At 45.4% G+C, this 19,644-nt stretch overlaps 1 protein-coding gene across 1 annotated transcript; it reads right to left on the bottom strand.

Annotated features, from left to right (window-relative positions):
* Positions 1–446: 446 nt before the first annotated feature.
* On the bottom strand, positions 447–18,853 carry LOC144032805 (uncharacterized). Its single transcript, XM_077540236.1, has 4 exons — positions 18,697–18,853; positions 4,982–6,482; positions 3,717–4,196; positions 447–1,350 (listed from the first exon to the last, which is right to left on the bottom strand). The coding sequence occupies exons 2-4, from the start codon at positions 6,294–6,296 to the stop codon at positions 1,328–1,330; spliced, it is 1,818 nt and encodes a 605-aa protein (XP_077396362.1). The 5' UTR covers positions 6,297–6,482; positions 18,697–18,853; the 3' UTR covers positions 447–1,327.
* Between the last annotated feature and the right edge of the window lie 791 nt (positions 18,854–19,644).

Genomic DNA, 19,644 nt, shown 5'->3' with positions numbered 1-19,644 from the left:
TCATCCCAAATTGTGGTATTATACAGGACAGCATTTGTCGACGTTTATCTCTATCAAGCCAGTGCCTAGGCCAGCGGTTATAAAAAAAAAAAAGATCACTGATAGCGCATTTCAAACACAACTTTGCAATGTGGCGTATTATAAAACTAATGATGCAATAGTTTTGGGGAGCAAAAATGTCGTGTGTTAGTAATGTGGACTTGTATGTCTTTGTGTCTTTTAGTTTCAACGCACTTTAATACAAAGAATTGTGCTATTATTGCGACGGTTACGTAAACGGATGAGATTATCGATACGTGGATTAATGAGCGCCCAATGGTGGCGCAGCCAAACGCTCCCCCACGAATTAGCCCCGCCCCCTTCCTTCCCCCATCCCATTGGCCGCCTGCCCTGCAGCCAGCCAGCACGCGGCCCAAAATAAACACTACTACACACACACAGCACAGTTAACTTGTTAGATTTTCCTCTTTATTGGACTATTTGTTTTTGTTTTTGTTTTTTCCTTTTTTTCTTTTTTTGTTGTTTTTGTTTTTGCTAGCAGACGTGAAAACTGGACCAACAAAACATCATCGTCATCATCATGAGAGTGTAAATGACTGTAGAGGAACAAACAGTGACAGGATGTGCTTTTACAAAATAAGACAAAGAATCAAATCAGCTTTTTGTTTTTGTTTTTGTTTTTGTTTTTGTCTTGACGTCATGTCCACGACAGAACAGTCTAAACACTCAACACACAGCTGGAGACATTGCAGTGTTGTTGGGGGATGGGTGGGTCAGTCTTCGGGGCGGTCTATTTACTGGAGCAGTCTATGTACTGGAGTCCAATCTACTTCCGTGGACATTTGGGGAGGGGAACTACAAAGCATAACGGCTGTCAATATAAAACTAACAGTCTTTTTTTTTTCTTATTTTTTTTTCTTATCCTTCTTTTTATGTCTTTTTATCGGCTCGGTACAGACGGGGGCTGGGGGTCTGGAATGCATTTTTTTCTACTGTTGCATTTCTCTTGTAGACAATATAAAATGTAACAGACAAGCAGAGGAAATGGAACGGGTGTGTATGTGTGGGGGGGTGAATTATTGCTTTCCGAGTTATATTTTGATTGGTTTATCATCTACATGAACTCTCCCAGCCGCTCACTCATTGTCACCATGGCAACCTGTTAACACGTGATAACTCCTTTTAGGTGGGGGTGGGGATGGAGGGGGTGTCAATAAATGAGGATTTGGGTGTGGGGGTGGTGGGTGCAAGTGGGGGGGGGGTGCTCAGAGCTCCTTGCTCAGCGACTCCCGGGCGGGCGGGAAGTTCTAATCCTCTTTGTGTGGCCTCACGCGCTTCCCGCCTTTTTGTCTGGTGAATGATAACAGAAGACAGTCAAAAGGTGTGCAAAATGAAGAGAGCAGTTAGCAGAAGAACAAGAAGAATGTTGCTGGCTGCTGGTGGCGTGATTGCTTGCGTGTCAAACAAACGCCGGCCAGAACTGAACTGCCATTTGATCAACGTTTGTGCCCATTCGACTACAGCTGACTAGAGAAGTGTCAGCAGTGATTTCCAAACTCTTGTGCCTTGCCACATTCGTGTATGCGCTTAACGATCACAACCAAATAACTTGTCTATTTGTGCGAGTAAAAAAAAAAAAAAAAAAAAAAAATACGGGACTGTAAAAAAAAAAAAAAAGTGTATCTATATATTTTGACTCTGGTCAAAGCCCGTTTCTATAGAAGCATATTGATGCCACACCAGAAAAAAGAAATCTTCAAAAGTCCTGTATCACAGAATGCGATGAAGTTTGTTTTAATGTTGCAAATTTCATTTTGTAGCGTACAGAAATGTGGAGCTGCCAGTTTACATTTAGGGTGTCAGGCGGAAAAAAAAAAAAATAATCGTAATTAATTACATGACTTCAATAGTTAACTCATTCACGCGCAGCCATTTTCACCGAAGCAGCACCCTTCGCTCCCGGCTGTTTTACTGGATTTAGACTGATTTTGCAAGGCCCGCCTCTGGTGTGGCAGCAATACGCGCCCTCCCATATGAATCCTCTAAGCGACGTGGCCAAGATAGCCTGAACTGAACATTTGTCTTGTCCGCCAACCAGCTCGCTACAGCATAACAAAAAAACAACTTACAATTTGTACGATGGACTACAGCTTCTTTTAGTAAATGTGACATGATCACAAATTTTGGACATTGTGTTTCACGTCCTCTTCCCACCTGGCTCACTCTTGTTGTTGCATAACATTGTGCAATTTTGCATTGTGCAATCCGTGACAAAAGTACCAAAAAAACAGAAAAATCTGTGATGTAGTCTCAAGCTGCAAAAAGTGAACCATGACTGTCTACTTTTTGCAACCATTTTGTTTGTTGCCAGAACTTTCGTATGTCAAATATGATCTTGATGAATTTTGGGAATTAAGAAGTCAAAAATGTGTGTCTGCAGTACAAGGAGAGCTCAACTAGCGTAGCCTCGTGCCACCAATTCGGCTCATCGTACTCTAGTAGTCCACTAACGTCAAAGTGTAAACGGCAAGTCTCCTGGACTCTTGACAGTGTGTGCGCTAAGTTAACGTGTGTGCAGCACGTCAGCCTTTCAACTTTTCACTTATTGGGGTGCAATGATGCTAACTTTTCATGCATTTGTCTTTGGTTGGATGCTAGGTAGCTGTGCTAAGCTAAATAGTGTACGAGCCTACTCTAAATAGCAATGTGACAATATTTGCCTGCAGTGACTGTCTTCAATGTTGAGGCCACTTCAACTTGACGAGAATGCAGCAAGAATTTGGAAAATCAGATGCTAGCTTCTGTACAAATTTGTGTGCGCGCCTTTCCGTGGAATGCTTAAGAACTTTTTTTTTTTTTTTGTCACGTTGAATAAAAAAATTTTCACGGCCATCTTTTTAAAATTAATAATTTTTAAATGTTAATAAAATGTTGAAGTAATCTTTAGTATATTTAGTTTTTTTGGAATTGGCATTTCAAAAACATTTTTTTTAAAAAGCAATAAAAATCAAGAGTGAAAAATATATCTTGATCTTTTTTGTTGTTGCTGCTAACATTCCTTATTTGTCAACACGTCTTGTGGACACTTTGGTTTGGTCTGCTACTCGATGGAGGAAGTGATGTAACGTTTCAAACAGCGTCACTTTCCTGAATTTATTTCCTGTGGAGCATTTAAGAAGTGTTTGAAGTGCTCAATAAAATTTTTTTGTTAGAAAATTGCACAAAGATGGAGGCCACTTGTCACATTGCTACTTGAATCTTTTCATTTGCACGCCAGTCATGCTAATTGCTAAATCTAGCCTTCTGTGCCAAGCTCATTTGTGCTTCAACCTGTAAAATCGAACCTTTTCACTTGATTCATTTTTGGCCATCCCAGTCAGACTAGTTTTCTGTGCTAACTAAGCTAACCGGCGTATGTGTGTTGTGTGCTAGCGCGCTAGCATATTAGTAGGTGGAGGTGGCGTGGCGGCCGTTGAGTGCGCCGCGGCGTAGCTCGCGCTCTAATTGGTCAGCGGCGGCCGACATCACACTCCGGACGATGGCCACAGCCACATCTCGCAGCTCCCTCTTCCTCATCTCCTCCTCATCTTGCTCCCCTTCCTCCTCCCCCCTCAGCTCACTGCTAATGTTTGTTAGTGCCGGCGGTGGTCTGTCGTTAGCATCTCCTTGCCAGCTGTGGTTCTGACGGTCGTCTCGGTGGTGGTGTAGTAACTCACCGCTGTTCACAGGTGGCGCCGTGGTGTTGATGACCTTGGCATTGGTCTCCTCCTTGGCTCCGCCCAGCTCCTTGCTCTTCTTCACGGGGCTGCTGTTCTTCTGGTCGTCATCTTGTTGGTGGTTGTGGGTGTCGTCCTCAGCCGTTCCGTTCTCGCAGCCGTTTTCGCCGTTGGTGACGGGAGCGTTGCTCGGCGTCTTGGGCGCCTCGGCCTCGGCTTCCTGTCGCTGGATGCCCTTGTCATCGGTTTCTCCGCTGGCGGCTTCGCCGTCTCCTTGAGTCTCTCCTTCGCCATCTCCTCCCTCGGCGGCAGTGGTGGCGGCCTCCTCTTCATCCTCCTTGGCGGCGTCGCCCGTGTCCACGCTGGTGGATTTGCCTTTGCGCAGGATGAAGTTCTTGAGGGAGACGGCCCGGCCAAAGTGGGAACGCTTGGCCTTGGCGGATTTTGCGTCTTTTCCGTCCTCTGTCGCGCCGTCCTCGCCTGAAGCACACAAACCATTTCACATCCAAGTAAGTTCAGTTCCAGAAAGCTGCTCACACTTTGAGACTTTACTGTTGTCACGATTGTTATCGTGTTACAATTATTGTTTTATTCCAACACTTTCATGTCCTTGAAAACTTGAACTGAGATATTGTTCAAATGGAATGAATCTTTTTCTTAAATTAATTTCAACCAAACAATTCCAGATTCAAAATTTTCAGCGTTTTCGGGACATACTATCAATTATTTTTCATCATCCTCAAATTTTTCAGTACATTTTTCAATCAACTTGAGTTTGGAGCACCTAAGAAGAGTTTGAACTTGAATTTAAAGTCCCAATCAAATGTAAACAAATGTCTTTCCACAGATAAGAGTGTTTTTAATGACCCTGATAAATTTGAATCCTTAAAAACAAATTCAAATTGTTAATCAAATCCCTCTACTTTGACCTGGAATAATGGATGCTACTTCATCCATATTCTGGGTCTGGCTTTCCACGCCACAACAACGAGGCACTCTTAACTAGCCAGACATCCCCGTCCACAGTTGGACTTAAAAAAATACATAAATTCAACCCCTTCCTGCCATCCCCATTTTGGCACTTCCTCAATGTGACATGCGTGCACTCATGGGTGACAACGAGGCGCTCTAAAGCTGTCACGCCCGCAGTCTGTCAAAGAGGCTGTGCGTTCTAGGAGTGTAGGCATAGCTAGCTAGCTAGCTGTTGAATATTTCATTTGGGGAGCTAAAAAATCTTTTCAATCTTTTAAGTTTTGCTTTTTGACCTGATGCGGGTGCCGCGGCGGCAGCGGCGTCGTCATCGGCGCTGGGGTGGCACTCTGTGTTTGCGCGCTTGGACTTGGGGATGACGCGCTTCTTAAAGGAGGTCCAGATCTCGTTGGCGTGCTGCGTGACGGTGGCCCCCCCGGCCGCCTTTTCCTCCTCGCTCGCCTCGGCCTTCTCCTCGCCTCTCTCGACCTTGTCCTCCTCGCCGCCCCCCTCGGCGCTTTGGTCGGCATCCGGCGCCTCCTCTGGCTTGTCGGCCGAGTCTTTGTCGGAGTTCTTGGTCTTCCCGCTGATGCCCACCATGGACGTATCCCTCTTGAGGCCCTGGAATGTCCAGGAGCGCTTGAGTTTCCACCTCTTCTGGCCCGACTCCTTGGAGTCCAAGGTGGAGGAGTCTCCACCTCCTTCTGCGTCTGCTCCGTCTTCGGTGGCGCCGCCGCTGCTCCTTTTGTGTGCTTTCTGAGCCATGAGCTTCTTGAAGGAGTGCCAACGTTTCATGTGCTTGGTGGTGCTGGAGGAAGAAGAGGAGGCTTTCTGATCCGTCTCTGCCTCCGCTCCTCCTTCTGCTCCTGCCACCTCCTCAGCGGCTGAGTCTGCGGTCGCGTTAAGTGCTTCAGGATCCTCCAGGCGGTCCAGGGACTTGGAGCGGACCTTGACTTGTTTGGGAGGTTCTAGGGTGTTGCCGTCCTTCTTCTCTGTGCTCCGATGGGAGAAGATCTTGGCCACTGGCTTCCTGATCAGATCCCGAACTGAAGATTTGGATTCTTTGCACTTCTTCTCGTCATCCTTCTCTCCATTTTCCTGCACTTTGTCGTCGGCGGCGGCGGCGGCGGCCTCCCCCTCGCTAGCTCCTTCCACTCCTGCCTCAGGTGCCGCTGGCTCGTCAACGGTTTTCTCTCGGTCTTTCTCAGCCCCCCCGGCGGCGCTCTCCTCTGAGCCGGCTCCTGCGGCGGTGCTGGCCTCTTTCTTTTTCCGTCCCGACATCACCTTACCCAGGCCGCTCTTGTTGAGGAAGGAGTCCAGGAAGGAGGTCTTGTGCTCGTGGTTCTCCGAGCTCTGGGCGGGTGCCGTCTCGCCGCTGGCGGCTCCGGCCTCCTCGTTGGCGTTCGCCGCCGCCTCTACCGACGTGTCGTTATTGACGGTCTCTTTGGCCGGGACGACCTCGCTGTTGACTGCAGTGCCGTCTTTATCCACCACCTCACTGTTGACACTTTCTGAGTTGTGGGTGGGTTCTTCTGCTTCTGTCTGCTTGTTCTCTGGACTCTTCCCATCTTCCTGGACCGCGGGCGCCGTGCTGGCTTCCGTTGCCGCCATTTCCCAACGTGGAAATAAACTGCAACCCCCCCAAAACAAGTTTCTTCCTTCTTTCCTTGGCCTTCTGCCCTCTCCGCTTCCTCTCTCGCTCACTGATGATTGGTTCCTCCCGTGAGGTGGCGCTCTCAGCTCATGGAAAGCAGCGTGGAGGGAAGATCCTCAGCATCCTACTAATCCTCCTGACTCCTGCGGAGGACAAGGTGGCAAAGAGTTAGCGTCAATGAGATCCCAGAGGACTTTCAGACATGAGAAGCGAGCCTGACGCTAAATGCAAGACCTGAAGCACGCGTGAGTCAGCGCATCAATGAACGTGAAGCGGTGGGTGGGAGCGAGCGCACGTTGGGACGCCACAGACAGACAGACAGACAATGGCGTCCTGTGAGCTCAGGTGCAGACGGCACGATGTGGGCGATGGACGCAGGGCAGCACAGTCAGCGAGCGAGTAAGGGAGGCGTGAAGATGAACGTGACACCAACCAGACGGACTGCCATGTTGCTTCGGTGGATCTCACACGACACAACCCGAGTGGACAGCTCACCTATCTCATCTCAATTTTCAAGTTTTTGACATATGAGGACCCTTTTTCCAGAATAGCTAAAAAATATGCTCTTGTTGAGTTGTGACCTCTGTAGGATCAACTTGGATTTGTTGGCCAATAACATTTCAGCAGGCAGTGCGAGTCTGGCCTACAGCTCAAGCGAGATTCATGACAACACCTCAGCTATGTTCTCAGATCATCAGTGCGTAACTAGATGCTAATTAGCATTAAGTTAGCACACTGAAAGGCTAAGTAAGCTAATCGAGGACGGACGTTGGCTTGGTGAGGGCTCTTCTAAAGCCTTCGATGTTCTACAAAAAAATCTAAAGGTCCCGCAGTTGTGCCAAGTGAAGGCAGACCCGATGAACGTCCGTCCGCCTTGAATAATTCAACTTGTCCAAACAGTCTTCGCACGAGCTCCTTTCCACTCCGTCGCATCCCCACAAATCTGCTCACGCTAACTCGACTCCCACCTAGCAACATTTCACCACTTCACTTTTTATATAGCGCTTACATGTAACACATGGCAAAGCCTGACATTCACTCATTCACACACCAATGGTCGCTGCCAGGTCCACTGAGAGCAAATTGGGGTCCAGTGTCTTGCTCAAAGGACACTTGGCCATAGTCACAAGGGCTGAGGATCGAACCGACAACCTCCTGGTTGGGAGGCGACCACCCCAAATAACTGCTGAGCTTTTACACAATTTACAGTCGTTAGTCCCAAATTTTGCGCACCATCATAAAATATTTGTGGATCAAATCTCAATGGAAGGACCAAAGAAAAAGGAACAAATAATCACAAAATGACTTTTTCAAAACAAAACAAAACTTGGCTTCTTGACACTTTTTGGTGGCTTGTCTACTCATCAGAGACAAATTTCATGTCAGTCAACAGGCTTTTTGGGCCGAATTGTTTTTCAAAAGTCAGTTGAGCATAAAATGTCTGCTAGCTCCAAACCAAAATGGCCGACTTGTCTTTTCAAGACTTTTGTGTGGCTGTATTCGTGAAAGACGCGTCGCCCAAATTTCAGGGTTGAATTTGTTTGATACTGCAGCTTTCAGAAACTTGTCTGCCAAATTTTGGGTTGCAAATTGGGTTTGAGGTCTAAAGTATACAAAGATTGAGACATTTGTGCGTCAGTTTGTGTGAATATGTGTAGCTGTGCACCTGCACACAAATGGGTGTAACTGTTAATGTATGTGTGTGAATGTGAGTGTGTTTGTGCACGAGACGTGTTTTTTCTAGCTGCATTTGTTGAGTGGCAAGTGGCAAGTGGCAAATAGCAACAAATGTGTAAGAATGGAGACGAATGTCGACTGTTACGTCATCCCAAATGCCACATTTTCTTGTGTGTGTGCGTGCAATTGTTGTCATTGTGTGTACCTAATGTGACGTTGATATTTTGCTTTTGGCTGAAGACGGGAGGGTGAGGATGAGGAGGGGGGGGGGGGGGGCAGCGTCACACTGATGAAGAGAACAAAATGGAGGGAGTGAGGATGAGGATGAGGAGGGAGCGTGACGACAAGCACCAGCGTTTGTCTTTTTCCCTCATCTGTCTGGCTCGTCCTCCATCTCGGCCGCTCATTTTCCCGCTTTTTTTTTCTGCCTCTCTGTCTACATCGCTTTTTTTTTTTTTTGCCCTCTTTCTGCTTTCATCTTTCTCATCTAGGTTTGTCTTCCCTCCTCTTTCTCCCTGCTTCCTGCCGCCGCTCGCTTGATTTGCTCTTTATTTTCTCCTCCATCTTTGTCTCTCCATCATCATCATCATCATCATCATCTCACAATATTACAGTTACCACCAAACAACATTTACAGAAGAGGAATACATTGTAATAGGCAAATAATAATTGGCATAGAACACTATTATTCTAGCTAATATATTATAATAATCTAACTAAATAATTTGCAAAGGCTTCGTGGAAGACTTGGGACCAATCCCAGTTTGTTGCTCTTCCCACCTGACTGATGATGTCACGCACGCACGCACATGCTAATTTTTGCCTAATGTTGTGGAGAAGTCGCGACGTGTGACAGATTTCATGCACCTGCCGTGATGTCATGAACGTATTAATATCAATATGATGAGCTCATTAAGTCACCGGTGGTCTTTTCAAAGCCAATTTGCATACCGCAATTACACGCTAACGACTGACGTGTCACCTTCAGTGACACCGGGTGAAATTTTGAAAATTGATGGCGTGCGTTTGAGAGGCGGCAGGAGAGCGTCGGCCGTCGCTCTCTTGACTTTCCGGATGATGAACACGCCTCCTCCAAAGGGAGACGGACGCTTAAATGGACCGGAACCGGCTGTCTCGGAACCGCGCACGAGCACGCCACATCCATTTGGATTTTTTTTAAAAAGTGAGCCATCGAAAGAAAAGCCATCCGAGCGGGACTGACAATCAAACCGTAACACGAGTCGACGTTGTTTTCTTGAGACTTTTTTTCTTTTTTTTTGGGGAATGGACATGCCTCCCAAGTTTCATCTTTTCAAGTCAAACTAGTTTCAGGCATTGATTCTTTCTTCTTTTTTTTTCTTTCCATTTGGGTGAGACTGAATGAATGAAATGGCTTGTTGAAAGCAAAATAGCCGACTTCCTGTGCATGTTTGGGACTTTGTGACATTTTTGTGGGTCCACTCATAATTGCCTTGCCTTGAAAGTCATCTTGCTAAATCAAATGGGTTAGCATTAGTAAGGAAAAGTACAAGTAGCAGAATTGTGTTTGGGTGTAACAGAACAAATTGAGCCTGAAATGGCCGCTTCAAACCACAATGGCAGTCTTCCACATCATTCTTGAGACTTTTTATTTTTTATTTTTTTCATTCATGGTCAACGTGTCTGCCAAATGTCATGTTGTTAAGCTGGTTGTTAGGGCTGAATTTTGAAATGAACATCCTCATTCTGTTTCGGATTTACAGATCATACGTCAGACGTAGCTAAGTTATGCTAGCAGGAAGTACAGGACGACAACCAATTAGCCGGCAGATGAAGGTAAACAATTTTTATTTCTATGACTTTTCACCTTGATGCTAATTGTTAACAAATTTGACGTTTAGCTTGAGAGTAACGTGTCATCCTGCTGTTGTTGTTGTTATTGTTGTTGTTGTTGTTGTAGTTGAGCGGCTTAGCTTAGCACCAGCTCGGCGTTCCCGCCCGCCCGTGTGTGCGCGCACGCGCCCGCCCTCACAAAACACTCGGCCTTTTTAGTGCGCCGGCTTTAGCACGCCGCTAATCCCACGCCAGGAGAGCAGCCAATTTAAAGGGGATTGACGGCCCCGACCGTTTTTGGATCTCTGTTGCCATCCAGCAGCGCTAGCTTTAGCCTTGGCGATGCTAACATTAGCACAGAGAATAAGTCAGCCGTGACCCAGTTGATTGCTTTATAAGTGACTGCCTGGTTGTCATGGTGATGAAGTAGCTGTTTTCTGATTGGACTTCAGCTTATCAACAACATGACATCATTTTACTTTTCCTCCAATTTCTATTTTGTTCAGAATCACGTCAACCTCCGCTCATCCTTTTTTTCACCTTTAACGTAAAGCCAAGTTGAAGTCAAATGTCACATATATGTGGATTCTCCTGAAGATGTTCACATTGTGCTCTTTTCTCAGGCTGTTGAATGGACGGCAAGTTTGTCCTCTCATCTGAGCGGGCTTCATCAGTTCATGACTGGTGAAAGGTGAGAGGACAAAACAGCGTCGACATCCATTCAACGCGCTGAGAATGAAATGAAACGAGTAGCATGAATGAGAATAACCACAAATGTCACGCACGTTACAACTCCAGCAAATGTCCTGTTCAAAGGTCAAAGGTGGTCGCCATATCGAACAATGAAATTGCACATCAAATGTCACACAAAAATAAATGTCGTGTCAAACCTCCCCAGAAATCTTGCATAGTGCTAATATGTAGTTGCTCATCTTTCACATTTCTTTAAGAACGTTGACATCAGAATCACAAAACTGTCATCTTAAAAAGAGGATTATACACATGTACAGTTGTTGGTTTTTACCTGTCAGTTATCAATCAACTGCTTCCAAATTCAAATTTTATGTAGCAAAAAAAGATTTTGAAGTTTGAAGTTTACTTCCAATTAAAAAAAAAAAAGTCAAAGTTTACTTGAGTCATCCTCGTATTAAAATTCACGTACGGACAACTTGAATGCTGCAACTTCAAATGTGGACAAAATATGGACAAAATAAATAATTAATTTAAAAAATTATATTCAGAGACATTGCCCTGCGATTGGTTGGCAACTGGTCCAGGGTGTCCCCTGCCTCCTGCCCAGAGCCAGCTGAGATAGGCGCCAGCACCCCCCACGCACCCCTTGTGAGGAATAAGCGGTCAAGAAAATGGATGGATGGATGGATATTCAGAAACATTTGTTCTTTTCTTGGACGTCTCCTCTGTTTGGAACAGCTCAATGATTGTGTGTGGCAGGTGTCGCACTGAGCCCTTAGAACAACAACAACAACAAAATCTTTGGGATCTTTTCATGCTACAGGTGCATCTTCACCTTCAACTTTGTGTTTGAAAGTGGACCAAACTCAAAAGAAAAGCGCTTGTCACCGATTGGGCTGGGAAGTTGCAGGCTGCAAATTTTTCACATTTCCAAGAAATCTGCCAGTGCAGTGCCACAAGCAACACAACCGAAATCTCCTGTCAAATGCTGCATAAAGCTCCTTTGCAACAAATTTATTCCTGACTTCACTGGACGGTCATCACCTTGACCTCTGAACTTTGTCCCTGAGGGTGTTGCTGCCTAAAGCAGCTTAAGCACTGAAGATGTTGCTGAGCTGAGTAGATGGAAACTCGATCGCCATTCAAGTTGCCTTCAGTCCATCAACAAGGTCAACGCATCCGACACGCCAGCGCGTGCGCGCACGCACACACGCCTGGAGCAAACACGAGCACGCCGTGGACGTCTGAATAATCACAATTCTCAAAACTTTCACAGCTCCAAAAATATTCAACTCGCCAAGTTCCACCATGTTCAAACGCACGCTTGAAACAAACACTGCACTTAAATATAAATAGTAAGAAAACTTAAATGAGCCAGTATTAGTCCATTAAAATGTCAACAGTTGTGAAAAATTAAATTTACTGAAACGTTAAATGCAACTAAACTGGCCTTAATGAATTTCTTGTCCCAGACTTTGAAAAAGTTGCATGATGCACACTTTGAACATTTGATTGTGTGATTCTTTTGTATACCACTAGAGGGAGCCCACCTGCCTCTGGTGTTACACCGAATGGCCGTTTTACTATGGGGAAACTACAGGAACTTGTTCCGTTAATAACGCTTGTATTCGTATCATTTTCGGGCTCGGACGGCCCATTTCATCGGCGGATATTCCACATTTTCAAATCAGCATAAATAAAAAAATTAAAAAAAAAAAAAAAAAATCCCTTCACGAGGGCTATACATGAGAAATGATGCCAATCATTTTAATTCCAAATATACATTTTGAGGAAATTTGCCACTGAGAAAAACAAATGAAGAGCAAAGAATGAGCAAAAGACTTCTTGAGTCGTTCAAAGGTATGGTAAGGAACCCAAAAAAAAAAAAAAACTGTTGTTCATCAAATTTAGCAAATTGCCTTTGGAAGCGCCCCCCAACAAAAAAATGTGTACGAATCAAGCATGTATATAAAGTGTAGAAAGAATATAAAGTATGATAATGATGCTTAATAAAAAAAAAAAAAAAAAAAAAAAAAAGTCCAGTGATGTCAAATCTGTGAAATCAAATTGAAGAATGAAGCTTTTTTTTTTTTTTTGGTCACACTTTTTCCTTCATTGTGGTGTGCTTGCCTTAGCCATGTAAGACAGTGGTGTCCAAACTCAGTCCTCGAGGGCCGGAGTCCTGCAGATTTTGGATGTTTCCCTGCTCCAACGCACCTGTTCCAATGAACAGGATTGTTATCAGGCTTATGCCGAGCTTGCTGATGAGTTTCAGATGTGCTTGAGAAGAGAAACAACCTGCAGGACTCCAGCCCTCGATGACCAAGTTTGGACACTACTGTTGTAAGATGACAAATGTTTCAACTGGGAAGACGTCGATGGTTTGTTTCTGTGGCGAAGGCATCTTGTTGACGAGCTTCAGGTCAACAGCAACTAAGGATGTTCGATAACACTTTCACACTTTGGGTACTTCACAAATACCGAGTACCGATACCTCGAGTACTTTTGTTGTCAAAAATTGTGAGCAAAAACTTTTCTTTTGGATGCAGATGATGTCAAACTACTGCCAAGGAGGACTTAGTCCATGTTAGATCTCTTCTTTGCCTTAATTATCAGTGGCTGGTATCGATAGCTTCCAAAAGTACCCCAATACCTTAAGCTAAGGCCTGTATCAGTCCAGTAGCAATATTTGTACTCGCCCATCCATAATAAAGAAAAACCATCAAAAATTGACAGCAATTGGTAACAAATTGACTCAATTGGCAATCGGGTGATTGAGTAAGTAGGAAAGTAAGTTGATGAGTAAGCGATTGTGTGTTGGAGTGAACAGAAGCCCCTTCATGGTCTTGAGGGACACACAGACGCCTTTCTCTGCCGTCACGCGCTCGCTTGCGCTCCTCCGCCGTGGCCTCACCCCCTTTTCAATCTTTGGGGGGGGGGGGGGGGGGGGCATATGCCATGCAGGGAAGAAGAAAAGGCTGATTGGTAGCACCAAATATTTCATCCTCGGAATACCAAAAAAAAAAAAAGTAATCTATTCCAACTGTCTTTGTGCACTAGGTCCATCTCGACATTCCGCTCGCACAACTCCTGACCCGCACGTGACGCCCGAGTCGGCGACCGCTCCCACAATCTGAGCCTTGTCCTCCCACCCGCCGGCGCCGCCGCCGCCATCTTGTCCTCTGCCTCCCTCCGTCTCGCTTCTCCTTCTTCCGTCTTTTGTCCCATGCAGCGTTTCTTTCCGCTTCAGCTGCTTCTCGTCACTCCTCCTCAAGCTCTGATTGGCTCACGCTGACCTGTCAATCATCTGCAAGCTCACGCTTCTGTTTGGGCCACTTTTTTACCATCTGCAACAACTGCACCGTGAAACCTGAGTTGGCCACATTTGGAAATAAGTGGCGGGAGAGTGTATCTGATTAGCCACAAATTGTGCTTGAGTACTGCTTCTTTAAATTAATCACACTCAAGTCAAAGTCACAAGTTGGCTTCCAAATAACAGCTTCAAGTAGATTGAGGTGAAAAAATGGCTCAAATACTGCATCATTTTTGGAGTAACTGAGCTGCACTGTGTTTGTTTGCACACTCGTGATGTCACAAGATGACATCATTCACTTACATGGGGGCCACGTCTCTGGCCCCAGCTGCCGGCCACGCCAGGCCCTTCGGTCACCATGGAAACGGTGAGTCTTCTCATCATCTTCACTTTCCTCATCATCATAGCAAGGAATGCATTTAGCGCAAGGCTGGCCAATGAAATTTGTTGAAACTGGAACGCTTATCAACATGCTAACCTCAACTTTGTTTTGTTCTTGAATACATTTAGAAGAAGAATATTGTCTTGTTTCATTAAATTGCGATGAAGTCTGTATTGTTTGAATAAAGAAATAGACATTTGAAACAAAATTATAAGCGCTCATTAAAATTCCATCTTTAAAATTTAACCACTAACTCCATTTAAATTAAATTCAAGTTACGAATCGGATTTGTGCAGAAAAACACATTGTCATCTAAAAATGAAAAATGGATTTGATCATAATGGAAAGTGAACTTGTACTGTATAGTGCTTTATCATATCGCTCCTCATCATTCAGTCACCATATGTTGTCCAAAGCGCTTTACCAAGTCTCCTATTCGTGTTTTTTTTTTATTTTTTATTTTTATTTTTATTTTATTTTTTTTATATAAACATACTGAGGAGTACCAAGACTGATGCAGTAGATGCGCTAACACAGCCGTGTTTCCTTTTTACCAGAGGTGGGCATTCCATCAGCACTGGCGGAATGTCCACCACTGACCAATGGGGCGCTGATCAATACCAAATGATGGAGCAGCAACATTTTCTGGTTTTTACTTTTTACTTTCAAGTTGACTTTATACACCAGCATCCCTTGCCGTACATGGCAGAACCCACAATTTTTTTTTTTCACTTTTGCTAAAGTTCGAAATTCCTCCATGTCGTATTACGACTAGCTAGCTAGCTAGCGCTAAGCTAACCCCTGTGAGTGTTCATTTATGCGTCCCAGCGTCAAAGATTGCAAATAGCAAAGTAACATCAAAGGTTCGCAACACTGATTGCTGAGTGCAAAGTCAGCCGTGTTCACCACCGCCAATTTAAAAAAAAAAATTAAACAGTCTTTTAGTAAGAATGTTGACTTCAACTTCAGCACACAATTCCAAAATGGCTTCAGCCTGCCCAAAGCCAATCTCTTCCCTCCAAATCATCAACCCAACTTTAGGTCAAAAGTACACAGCTACCCAGCAAAACACTTCAGCGGACTGTTTTTCCAAAAAGTCACTAGCTTGACTTTCCGCTAGGAAACACAAAATGTTCTGGTTTTGGGCAACTTTTGAACTCGTGTGCTACAAATACAATGCAGCCTCGAGGTCCGATTTGAATTCATTCTTTCATCTGTTTTCCAAAGAGCTTATCCTCACGAGGGTTGCGGGCATACTGGAGCCTATCACAGCTGTCAATGGGCGGCAGGTGGGGTACACCCTGAACTGGTCGCCAGCCAACCACAGGGCACACATAGATGAACAACCATTCACACACACAATTACACCTACGGACAATTTGGAGTGGTCAATTGGCCTACTGTGCATGTTTTTGGAATGTGGGAGGAAAGCGGAGTACCCGGAGAAAAGCCACGCAGGCACTGGGAGGACATGTAAACTCCACATGGAATCGAACCCTGCACCTCATAACTGTGAGGCTGACTTGTTAATCAGTGTTCCACCACGTCACCCGAATTCGTTCTTCCAGCATGATCATACATCATTCCTACTGTAGCTCAAAGCATCTATCCCATCGAAATGAATGGAAATACTCTTAATCCATTCCCGCCCACCAGATAAAAATATCAAAATTCCCACAAAAAAATGTCCAACAAAAAACATTTTTGGAATTCTTTTTTTCTAATGAGAAAAACAACACTGAAATAATATCATGAAATGAACATCAAAAGAATTGTTTGTCACACTTTCTCCTTCAATGGTGTTGCTGTGGTGTGTGCACCTTACTAAACAGACAGACAGACAGATGGATATACTACATTTGAGGGCCAAGCTCATCTCACAGATTCTCAGTGCAGCACATAGAGTTATTCTTCACAGAGGATAAAGAAGATATGCCTGTCATTATTGTTATGTTGTCCCTCCTGATGTGTCGCGGCACCATTTGTGCCTGTAGTTCATCATAACAACACCACATCAATGCTAATAGCCCGTGTGCCTTTGAAGGTTCCCCTTGTATGTTAGCATTAAGCTATCAGAGACAATGTGGTAGCTTTGAAAGCAAACGCTGTACTGTAATTGTGTAAATGTGTCTTTGTTTTGTGGTGAACTTGACTGGCATGTGGAGGTGTTGACTTGTCTTTGCCCAAGTGGCCTTCAACTCGCCTTTACGGGACCACATGAGGAAAAACACCACTGAAACCTGAAGTGAGATTTCTTTAGCGCCCCCCAAGTTTACGACTTGGGGCAGCCAACATGTCTATAACATTATTTACTCTTCCGTTCGTAAGTCCTTCCTTGGGTCTTTGCTGCCTTTAGTCAAATGTGTTTTTGGCGCACTCCCCATGTGGCAGTGAGGGGGTGAAAAGTGGGGGTGCACGCTGGAGACAGCAGGTGCTCCAGTCCCACTGAAAAGGGGAGGGAAAAAAAAAAACGAATTTGCATTTCTAATAAGCCCCCTCCCTCACTCTTTCCTCACTATGTCCTCTCCTCCATTTTGGGGGCGCAGCAAACTTCTAACATGGCGACTGGTAAAGTCTTCTCATGACACGATGCTGTCTTCGTTCCCCAAAAAATCAAAGTGCATCAACACAACTTAGCAGAGGAGCAAAACTTTGCGAGTATTTGATAAGAAAAAAATAAAACATTGCAGCAAAGTACTTATTTGAAACTCCTGCAAGTCATTTCAACATACTGTTTATTTGACAGCGAAATGCCAGCAGATAGGTGCTAAAAGTAAGACGGTGGCGCCCTGAGATACAAGCGCCTTGACTTATAAGGTCTTCCACATTCTATCTGTCATTTTGGCTTGTTTTTTTTTCTCTTTTTCAATTGTTCTGTGTTTGTGGTTGGTCGCCTTTTTTGGTCTGCAACTTGTGTTCTAATTGGTCTGTCAAAGCTTAGCTAAGCTATTAAAGGGACAATACAAATAGTTTATTATTATACAAGCAAAAATTTGCGATACAAGAGTCCAATCATCACATGCTTTCTCTGCAGTGGAAGGAACATATAAGATGGTGGCGCAAGTTTGTCATTAAGTGTCTTTGCCAAACATGCTAACAGACACCACAGAAGAAGAAATTCCTCTGAGTTGACTTCAACTGGCAAACTTCATTCAATTAAGTTTTTTTTTTTTTTTTTTTTTTGGGTAAATGACACTAAATTTCTTCTGGAAATTTCCGCCAGCTCTACACATTCGTATACGAGCGTGCAACTGCCAGTTTGGAGTCAACTTTTTTGGACGGGCACCCTACTTACGTACAATGTATGCTAAATGCTAAAAACTTAGCATTTTTACCCATATAGAAAATGTGTTATTTTTTATTATTATTATTATTATCCAATAACACTTCCAAAATGTGCAACTTGGTGAATTGTCGAGCTACCACCATGCGCCATTTGCTTGGATCCGACCTACAATATGCAACACTTGAGTCTCAGTCGAGCTACTCAAGCAGAGGCGACACTGCAGTGGGTTGTGGGGGGGGGGGGGGGGGTAAATGGGGTTCTCCTTCGGCACCATCAAGGCTTGTGACGCCACTGCTCACACCGTCAAAGTCCAAATATTATCACACCAACAATTTTATTAATAGTCGCCAAAAAAAACAAAAAAACAAGGAGTGATGACGGGGGTGGGCGCTAAATGGGCGGCAAGTGGCTTTGGGGGATGGGGGGGCTCCCACTGAATTTCTCATTGAACAAAACAAGTGAAGCGCCAAATTCCCAACAAGCAGCCTCCTTGTCTAGCGCGCGCGTGCGCGTGCAGCCTCAAGTCAAGTCCTGCAAATCGCATTCGAATCTCATTCCAAATTTACATCATTTGAAAATGGCCGAGAACCCCCAACCCCCCCCCCACCCCCCCCCCCCCCCTTCCCAAATGCGCCCCCAAACGCCAACAACCCCCAACGCGCTCCCTTCTTTCTGTCTGTGCGCGCGCACTCTGTCATTCTGCCTTCGAATTTTTTTTTTTTTTTTTTTTTTTTTTGCATTTTATTGTCGAGGCGCGTAAACAAGTGTGTGCGTGTGCGGTTGAGGGATTTATGCCTCCTCGTCGTGCACGCGCGCACATGTATGACACAAGCACACGTGCGATGTAAAATGAGGACGATTACTAAAAATATATTTTTTTTTAAATCTAATGTTACGCACACAAACGCGCACGTTTTGGGCCAAACGTCGCCAGACAACAAAATCCGTCGCCCCACCACCACTATTTGTGCCCCTCCGCCGCACCACAGAGGGCCAAAAAAAAACCCCAACAACAACAAAAAACAAAATGCGTGCATGCAGAGCATTCAGAAGGCGAGCGTTTGTCTGCTTTGTCGCCTTGGAGGAGGTCCTGGAGGAGGGGGGGGGGGGACCTGTAGCCTCACCTGCCGGAGTGGGAGTGGGAGTGGGAGTGGAAGAATGATGACCAAATGAAAATAAAAGCGGCAAACTCACCTGCTTCCGTGCGCGTAAATCCGTTCGGGAGCTCGCTCGCTAATAAGCAGCGCAGCTTGTGTGTTGGGCTGCCAAAGACGCCGCCGGCGCCAAATCCGCCCAGACGTCCTCCTCCTCTCTCTCTCTCTCTCTCTCTCTCTCTCTCTCTCTCTCTCTCTCTCTCTCTCTCTCTCTCTCTCTCTCTCTCTCTCTCTCTCTCTCGCTCCCCCTCCCATCCTGTACGTCTCTGTCCCCCAACCTCCCCCTCCTGCCTTCATGTGTCCGTCAATGGGCGCGAGGGGTCGCACAGCAGGACACGGGCATGTCCTGCGCGTGCACGGGCACACGCACGGGATCACTCCCCTGGTTGCCCCTAGCAACGATGAAGACCACCGGAGGCCCCGCCCCTCAACGATTTGAACGTTACGTCCATATGGACGATGCTGAGGTGAGGTTGGGGGGAGGGGTATTTAAGTCTCCTCCGACATGCGTGCTAAAAATAAACAAGAAGAAGAATTTGTCTAGAGACGATAGTGTCGCCCCCTTGTAGCCGCCCCCCAGACCAACCGCCCTCCACCATGGCTCGTCTTCATTGACGCCATTGTTTGTGCGTGTGCACGAGTGAACAATAGAAGCAAAGCATCAGGCTGACTAAGAAAAGGTGGCGTGGGGGGCAGTTCTCACCCTTTCAAATGGGAACTTAAGAATCTACCACAATTCTGCTGTCAGCTACGTGTAGTTGCCACATTGCAGCAGATGAAGTGGAGGGTCTTCTTGTAAATGTCTGCAATGACGCTCCGAAAAATCAAAATGCCGTCACACAAATGTCCACAAAACGGCCACTCAGAATGTTTTTCGAGCGGGTTTGTTCATTTTGATTGTTTTTAGATTTTTCAAAAATGATTCATTTGGTAGCGGCACGGTAGTCGAGTGGTTAGCACGTCCGCTTCTCAGTTCTGAGGTCTCCGG

Source organism: Festucalex cinctus, chromosome 13, assembly GCF_051991245.1.
Source record: "Festucalex cinctus isolate MCC-2025b chromosome 13, RoL_Fcin_1.0, whole genome shotgun sequence".
Taxonomy (NCBI): domain Eukaryota; kingdom Metazoa; phylum Chordata; class Actinopteri; order Syngnathiformes; family Syngnathidae; genus Festucalex; species Festucalex cinctus.
Note: the sequence above shows the minus strand (reverse complement) of the source record. Positions and strands in the feature narration are given on the sequence as shown.

What these genes read in the sequence shown, in the direction of transcription:
- LOC144032805 (XM_077540236.1), bottom strand. Translation starts at nt 6,296, where the DNA reads ATGGCGGCAACGGAAGCCAGCACGGCGCCCGCGGTCCAGGAAGATGGG. An exon ending in CGCCGCGGCACCCGCATCAG is followed by an intron (nt 4,197 to 4,981) that starts GTCAAAAAGCAA and finishes TGTGTGCTTCAG; the next exon opens with GCGAGGACGGCGCGACAGAG. An exon ending in GGCGCCACCTGTGAACAGCG is followed by an intron (nt 1,351 to 3,716) that starts GTGAGTTACTAC and finishes ATCATTCACCAG; the next exon opens with ACAAAAAGGCGGGAAGCGCG.